We start from the raw sequence: 8,132 nt of genomic DNA on the forward strand, positions 1-8,132 counted from the left end.
TTTAGTATAGATTTATTTGTTATGTGTTATAAATTACATAATATAAAGTATTATAAACTTAAAAAAGGTTGGGTCAGGCTCGAGCCTTGAATGTTTAAGCCTAAACCTAGCCTATATTTTAAACCAGCCTAATTTTTCCCCAAGCCAATTTGTAGGTCTAATATTTTTGCCCAAATCTTCCCAAATTTCGGACGGGCCTTCGAGCCTGGGCGGGCAACTTGACCCATGAATAGGTTTGTTTTGCTTCAAAATTAACACTTGATGATGATAATCAAAAGGTTAAACTATGCTACTAGTCCCTATACTATGCCCGAGTTATTTAGTCTATATACTTTAAATTGGGCATTTTTAGTCTCTTTATTTTTCGAGTTTTAAAATTCTAAAATTAGCCGAATGATAGTTGTTAAATTTACTAAGTTTTGGTATTTTAACTTGTTATGACCATAAAAAAGTCAATTAATAGATTTAATGATTGATGTTTGTATCACTATTGAAATTTCAAAATTCAAAAAATATAGGAATTAAGAATGATCAATTTGGAAAATATTTATGCATAACACAAAACTAATAACAAAATTTAACCAAATAGATTTAATTGTTACCATTTGGGTTAAGACTGAAATTTTAAAATTAAAAAATATAGATTGAAATTAACCAAGTTTAAAATTGACCAAATTTGAAATAAATACTATGATTACAATTTTGGAAAGCATGTGGAATTTCAATGAGACATGATTTTGTTTTTCTATATGAAAAGTTAACATCATATATAACCATCTCACTAAAATATTAATAGATCATGCCAAACTCACACATAAAAGAAATTAAGCATGGAATTGTTAGCATCAAGTGTGGGGTATGAATTTCATATAGATTTGAATTGAAGAGAAAAACCAGATATGGGTTGAAGTGGAAGAGAAACTGAGTTTCTTCGGAGTTGGAAGCTAGGCAAAGAGTTTTAATTGGAAAACCATGTAAGCTAGCTGTCTCAAATCTGTCAATATCAAATCAAACCCCCAACATATTGGATATTGGAGAGGAACCCCATTTTGTTCATCAATTCTAATTCCAAAGCATTGGAGAAAAAATTTATATATGTTAAAAAACACCCTCCTCTCTATCACTGTCAAAGTCCAAATAATTTCCCTCTAATTATAATATGTAAATTATTGGCCCATGTGGGCATCCCCCTCTCTTTTTTTTTTTTAATACAATCTCCACCGTTCAAATCACCTCCCGCACCCTCTATTTATTCACATTGCCCTCCCTCCTCCTCCTTCCAAACGACTCCCTCACTACTCTTCTTCTTCTTCATAGTTTCTTCTTCACAACTTTTCCTCTACTCTCTCGCAGCTTCTACACCACCACCCTCATATACAAATTCTCTCTTCGTTATTAACTAACACCAATGGCTTGCTTAGAGGTGTGCAAGGAGGTTAGTAAGGGTCTACCTAAGGGATCCTAATATTTTCTTCTCATTCTGTACACAAACCCAAGTATTCATCAACTATTCCGTTGCCTTTTAAAGTTATCAGGTTTAATAAAGAAAAACATTTTAGTCATTAGCAGATGCAAAGACATCTAATAACGGATACATTCATGCATTAATGGAATCATTCTGCTTCCCCGATGATTTATTTCTTTTCCTTTTTATGGTTTCAAATTATAAATAATAATAATAATAATCATAATAATAAAACAGGGGAAGTTGAAAGAGGAACAAGAAGAAGCATGCACTCAAGATGGAAGTGTTGATTGGCATGGCCGACCCGCTATCAAAGCAAAATCCGGACAATGGACTGCTGGAATTATCATTCTCTGTAAGCTTTCTTTCTTTCTTGTTATATCAACAAGCTTAATTGGCTTTCATAAAACAAAGAGCTTAATATAAATAGTAATAAAATTAAGGTGTCAACTTCGGAAGATCTTTAAATTGCAGTCGTATTTATGATATAGTAATATAAAGCTATAAGTAGGTAGGGGAAGGGTATTTCTAGGTGAAAAAATGAACTACTTAAAATAGAAAAGAAAAAAAAAGATATGTACAGAGCAGGTTTAGGATAAGCTATCAAAAGGGTGAAATGAGAACTGAGAGGTTCAGTTGAAGAATTCCAGAAAATAAGAGAAATAATTTTTTTTTTAAAAAGAAACAAAAAGACAAAAGTGTCACAATTAACAAAAAGAAGAAACGTGTAAGATTTTAAACCAAACCCTACACAAACCATAACCCAAGTGTCGAAGTTCTGTTGCATGTATTGTTCTCCTTTGGAGAGCTCAGCTGGGTTAAAGTGTAGGCTTGTAGCTGGTTGGTTGTGGGATTTTGTTTGGTTTTGGCAGTGCCAGTTAATGAAGTGAAGGGATTGCCAAAATAATGAGAATAAAAAAGAAGAAAGAGAGCGCATGCAATTAGGGGAAGAGGAGTTTAACACGTAATAGTCCCTCCACCCTCCGTGAGTACTGCATGACGTGAGTTGTTCCCACGTGTCCCCCTCTCTAATAATTAACTTACAAAATCCACCCTTCTCACCGCAAAAAGCAATTTCCTCAGCTGCCTGCCACTCTCTTTCAAATGACTCTGTTCCACTTTATTCATGAAACACCCCTCAATTTAAAAGATTTCTTTTATAAAAGAAAATTGATTATTAACCTAATCTATTTAATATAAAAGTTAGATTATATTATATTTATGTTAGAACGATACTAACAAGTATATAGTGTCACGCCATTAAATTTTAAAAATAATAAAATATTATTATATATTTATTTATTTTTAATTTAATTTAATTTTAATTAAATTACTTAAAATAATTAATTTTTAAAATTATAAAAAAATATCTTTTTTATTTTTTTTTACAATTTTTAATCATTTTTTTCATAAGCTAATATTTTTTTATTTTTGATAATAGATAAAATATTTTTCATTTTTATTTTATTAATCTATATTTTAATATAAGGATTAATAGAATGTAAAAAAGTATATATTTTAATTCTACTGCAGATTTCAAATAGAGCCGCATGTCTATTTATTTACATTCAATTTTTTTTACTTTTTATTACATCTTAAATGACACATTTGCCACTTTTTAAACTTAGTTTTTTTTTTTAATCTAAAAATTTCATGTTGTATCAAATGATTTTTCTTAATATAAATATAATTTAAATAACTTATTTTTTATATATGCATTTTATTTAATGTTTTTAATAGTCTTTTTTTAACTACTAAATTTATCACTCCCATTTTGTGGGTGAAAAATAAATTAAAATTATAGAAAAATAGTAAAAATTAAAATAACCCTAATTACTCACAAACATATATTCAACCCCTCACCAACTATAGAAAAGGAATAAAAACTGTTTAAAACATTGGGGGTGTAGTAAAATTGTAACTTAAGGGGTTGGAAGTGACAACCACGATTAATTTTGATCAGACTGGAACCAGTTTCACGAATGATCAAAGAGAGTATGTATTTACAGCCAACATGGACATGTTTCTTGGTTTTGCTTTTATTGATTTGGGAGGGGGGTGATATTTTGTTTTAGCTCTAATTTTCACAGCAACGTGTGCCGTTAATGTACTTTTCAGACAGCTAAATTTGTGATATAAATGCACATGAACATCGAAAAATCACATCAAACAAGCTGCTTCGAACCCTTTTTTCAAAAAAAATTTGAGGGGGAGAATATAAGAGAGCTCATATTCCACATATGTAAAAGAAAAGGAAAGGCCACCCATCATCATATAGATATATATATCTCTTAATTTAAAACGAGAGGCCACTCGTCGTATGTAATTTAGTTGGGTACTGTTCGATCTTGACATTGACTGTAGTGATGCATTTTCGAAAATCTGACAAATAATTGAATGCTAAAGATACAAGAGGTGTTGGAAAGCAACCTTTCGAAGTTTCCTATGGTTTTAGGTTTAGGTTTTAATTCCTTTACCTAACTGGGCATCCCTCCCTGATATTGATGTGAAAGCCTCTCACCCTCCCACGTCTACCATGCAATTCATATCTTCATATCTTTTGTTATTTCTTGCACGTCTCTCTCGTTAATATTTATGTTTTTTTTTTTTTTGTTTGTCAAATGATTAACCAGTGAACCAGGGGCTGGCAACTCTAGCTTTCTTCGGGGTCGGGGTGAACTTGGTGCTTTTCTTGACAAGAGTATTGGGTCAAAATAATGCTGAGGCTGCTAATAATGTCAGCAAATGGACTGGGACGGTCTATATATTTTCCCTGGTTGGTGCTTTCCTCAGTGATTCCTACTGGGGAAGGTACAAAACCTGTGCTATCTTTCAAGTCATATTTGTTATTGTAAGCAACTCGTTTCTCAACCTCTAAATTTTTTTTTATCATTCCCTGAAAGATGAAAACTTTGTATATTTGCATAAATTTGGAAGTTGTTAGGAATTTCTGCATTCTAATTGTGTATGTGCCTTGAAAACATCCCTGTAATGCAGGGGTTGGTGTCACTGTCGCTATCATCATACCTTTTCTTGATTAGACCAAGAGGTTGCGGGAATCAAGAAATGCCGTGCGGCTCACATTCTGGATTGGAGATTACGCTGTTTTACCTCTCCATCTACTTGGTTGCCCTAGGGAATGGAGGCTATCAACCTAACATTGCTACTTTTGGGGCTGATCAGTTTGATGAAGACGACCCTAAGGAAGGCCACTCTAAGGTTGCCTTTTTTAGCTACTTTTACCTAGCTTTGAACCTTGGATCCCTTTTCTCCAACACCATTTTGGGGTATTTTGAGGATGAAGGCATGTGGGCGCTTGGCTTCTGGGTGTCTGCAGGCTCTGCCTTGGCAGCACTTGTTTTGTTTCTGGCTGGAACCACTAGGTACAGGCACTTCAAACCAAGCGGAAATCCTCTCTCCAGGTTCTCTCAAGTCCTAGTAGCTGCAATAAGGAAATGCAGTGTTGACATGCCACCGGATGCGGACGACTTGTATGATATCGATGGAAACGATTCGTCCATGAATGGCAACAGAAAGATTCTCCACACCGATGAATTCAAGTAAATATCAAAGCATAACCCGATCTTGGAATTAAACCAAACATTACAAGATGAATTACATAGTGCTAATTTGCTAAATGATGATGTTTTATAGGTTCTTGGACAGAGCAGCATACATTAGTACGAGGGATGTTGAAGAGCAGAAGAAGAGAGCACACAGCATGTGGCGTCTCTGCCCTGTTACACAAGTGGAAGAAGTTAAATGCGTGTTAAGACTACTCCCGATTTGGCTTTGCACCATAATTTACTCTGTGGTCTTCACACAAATGGCTTCCCTATTCGTTGAGCAAGGTGCTGCAATGAAAACTACGGTCTCTAATTTCCGGATTCCACCCGCCAGCATGTCTAGCTTCGACATTCTCAGTGTGGCACTTTTCATATTTCTTTACCGACGAGTTCTGGATCCACTGGTTGCAAGGATTAAGAAAAAGGGTTCCAGGGGACTCACCGAACTCCAGAGGATGGGCATCGGCCTTGTTATAGCGATAATGGCAATGGTTTCTGCCGGGATAGTGGAATGCTATAGACTAAAACATGCCGACAAAGACTGCATGCATTGTGAGGGCTCAAGCTCCTTAAGCATCTTTTGGCAAGTTCCTCAATACGCATTTATAGGAGCCTCTGAAGTTTTCATGTATGTTGGTCAGCTGGAGTTCTTCAATGCACAGACTCCGGACGGATTGAAAAGCTTCGGCAGTGCCCTTTGCATGACATCGATCTCGCTAGGGAACTATGTTAGCAGCTTACTAGTGACAATGGTTATGAAGATCTCGACAGAAGATCACATGCCAGGATGGATACCGGGCAACCTGAACAAGGGTCACCTAGATTGGTTTTACTTCCTCTTAGCTGGACTAACAACAATTGACTTGATTGTCTACATAGCATGCGCCCGATGGTACAAGAGTATCAAGCTGGAAGGAAAAACTGCAGAAAATATTGACGACCAAGTTAGCTTTAAACTATAATATATACATATCGGTGCTAAAACATATAAATCACGGTATAGATTAATAGAATAATGAGGAAACTGGGTTAGAGGGTTAGTCCCCAACATGATGATGTTGAGAAATTAAAGATTTAAGTCGAAAGAAAAGTGGGGTATCGTGAGAGAGAAATCAATTTTCCTCTCAACTCTCTTGAATTCCCATCACTTGAATTGTCCTGTCTGTTTGTAAATATGCAGAATGTTATCTGCATAAAAGAGCTTTCTCTTGGACTTTAATGAAAGTGTAATTTTCCTCCGCCTATTAGATCTATCCATCATCCATGTAAGCTTCTTGAGTATTTTCGATAGAATACATTTTCAATAATGCAAAGAGGAGAGTGCTTACCTTGCGAGAAAGCTAGGCCCAAGTTGTGATGGAAAATGGGACCTATATAACTACACTGAGCCCAATAGAGATAACAAAATGGGCCAAGCTATAGTCAAAGATTTTGACAGTTGACACGCTCCCCTTTTAACCCTTTCTGTGGGGGAAAACATAATTGGCACAATGCGATGATGAGTTGGGAGCTGGACTCGCTCCCTTCTAACATGAGGCTCCTACAATCTTGGTTTTACAAAATCACAAACCAATCAAATTCATGGATTTCAGCTTGGATATAGGATTCATCTTTCCCCTTTCTGCACTTTTCTCTTTTCTTCAATAACCAACCAACAGGGAACAGGAAGAGATACTGAAAAAAGACATGAAGCTATCATTCAAGCTCCAAGAAGACAAGAACCCAGTCTTGAAAGCCAGAATACCCATTTCCATATTTAGCCAACCCTTCGTTTCGAGCCTTACCACAACCCCTCCAACCACCACCGATTCCAGCGGCGGCGGCAGCGGCAGCGGCAGCAACAAATCCTCTCAAAATACCTCATTTTCTCTTTCCACAAATTTCCCTTCTGGCCCTTGCTTCAAACTCTCTTATGCACCCTCGGCTTCCTCTTCCATCACAATCCCTTTCTCTCTTTCTCTAAAATCGGGTCTTGGCCTCTTTGGCTCCCCTAAAGATTCCCCTCTTATTTTCTCTGCCCACTTTTCCCTTTCATCGGTTAACCCTGGAACTATAATCCCCACGTTCGCTCTCCATTTCAAGCCCCAATTTGGCAACTTTTCTTTGTACAAGGCCACTTCATCCAAACCTAGCCTTGAACCAGATTCTAGGCCTCACCATGTTTCAGGACAATCTGCTTCACCTTCGAATTCCGAGTTTGGAACCCCTGATTCGGCTTCGGTTTGGCAAGATGTGAAATTGGAACCTCGGAACGCAAGTGATGATGGGCTTGACACCCTTAAGTTTGGGTATGGTAATGGTTTATATTCAACCGATGGGTTTGGTATGGAGAGGTCATTGGTGAGGAAAGATGACGACAAAGCTGGGATTTTTGGTGGAATTGCTGTTAGAGCAAGAACAATGTTTCCTGTGACAAAAAGGGCGGTGGTGAAACTAAGGTGGATTGTGAATATGCCTTCAGACCTGGGCTCCAAAATGCCTTATTTGACAATAAACAAGATTGGGGTTGAGAAGATTGAAGAAGCTAAGGAAGCCAAGGTAGAGAAAAACAAGAGCATGGCAAGGAATGATGATGAACTTGAGTTGCTGAAAGGCATGTATTCGTGGATGAGAAGGGATTTGGATATGTTGGAGGATGAGAATAGGGAAATGAAGCAGTGTCTAGAAGGTATGAAACATGAGATATCGGCCAGGAAAGCTAGTAGGGAAAATGAAGTTCATGGGTGGAGGGCTCCCACACCTCCCGTGAAGAATTCAAACGACTTTGAGCGATGGAGGAACAAGAAAAATTCAGCTGAAGACAACGGTGGAAAAGAAGGGAAGAAGACTGCAAGCAAGTTGAGTGAGGTGGAGAATGAATTGCAGAAAGCTATCAAAGCTGCTCCCACTTAACCTGGTTGGAATTTGATGTTTTCTTTGTATGGTTTGGCTACATTGTCCCTTTGAATGTGTGTATACTGATTAGTAGTTGAGCCATTTGCTGAATTTAAGCTGTTTTTCTTTTAGGATTGAACTTATTTATCCCATGTTGAGGATTGCGGTAATGGATTCCATGAATTCTTCCTTCTTATGGTATAGTAATATAAACATTATCTTTTGAA

The 8,132-nt window shown here is 36.7% G+C and overlaps 2 protein-coding genes across 2 annotated transcripts; both read left to right on the top strand.

The window, feature by feature from the left end:
• Positions 1-1,240: 1,240 nt before the first annotated feature.
• LOC107933573 (protein NRT1/ PTR FAMILY 7.3) lies at positions 1,241-6,273 on the top strand. Its single transcript, XM_016865822.2, has 5 exons — positions 1,241-1,435; positions 1,703-1,820; positions 4,099-4,316; positions 4,463-5,025; positions 5,120-6,273. Exons 1-5 carry the CDS (start codon positions 1,409-1,411, stop codon positions 5,991-5,993), a joined length of 1,800 nt encoding a protein of 599 aa, XP_016721311.1. The 5' UTR covers positions 1,241-1,408; the 3' UTR covers positions 5,994-6,273.
• A 212-nt stretch (positions 6,274-6,485) lies between these two features.
• Positions 6,486-8,132, top strand: LOC107933550 (uncharacterized). The gene has a single exon (XM_016865786.2). It carries the CDS (start codon positions 6,718-6,720, stop codon positions 7,921-7,923), a length of 1,206 nt encoding a protein of 401 aa, XP_016721275.1. The 5' UTR covers positions 6,486-6,717; the 3' UTR covers positions 7,924-8,132.

Source organism: Gossypium hirsutum, chromosome D08 (assembly GCF_007990345.1).
Source record: "Gossypium hirsutum isolate 1008001.06 chromosome D08, Gossypium_hirsutum_v2.1, whole genome shotgun sequence".
Taxonomy (NCBI): Eukaryota; Viridiplantae; Streptophyta; class Magnoliopsida; order Malvales; family Malvaceae; genus Gossypium; species Gossypium hirsutum.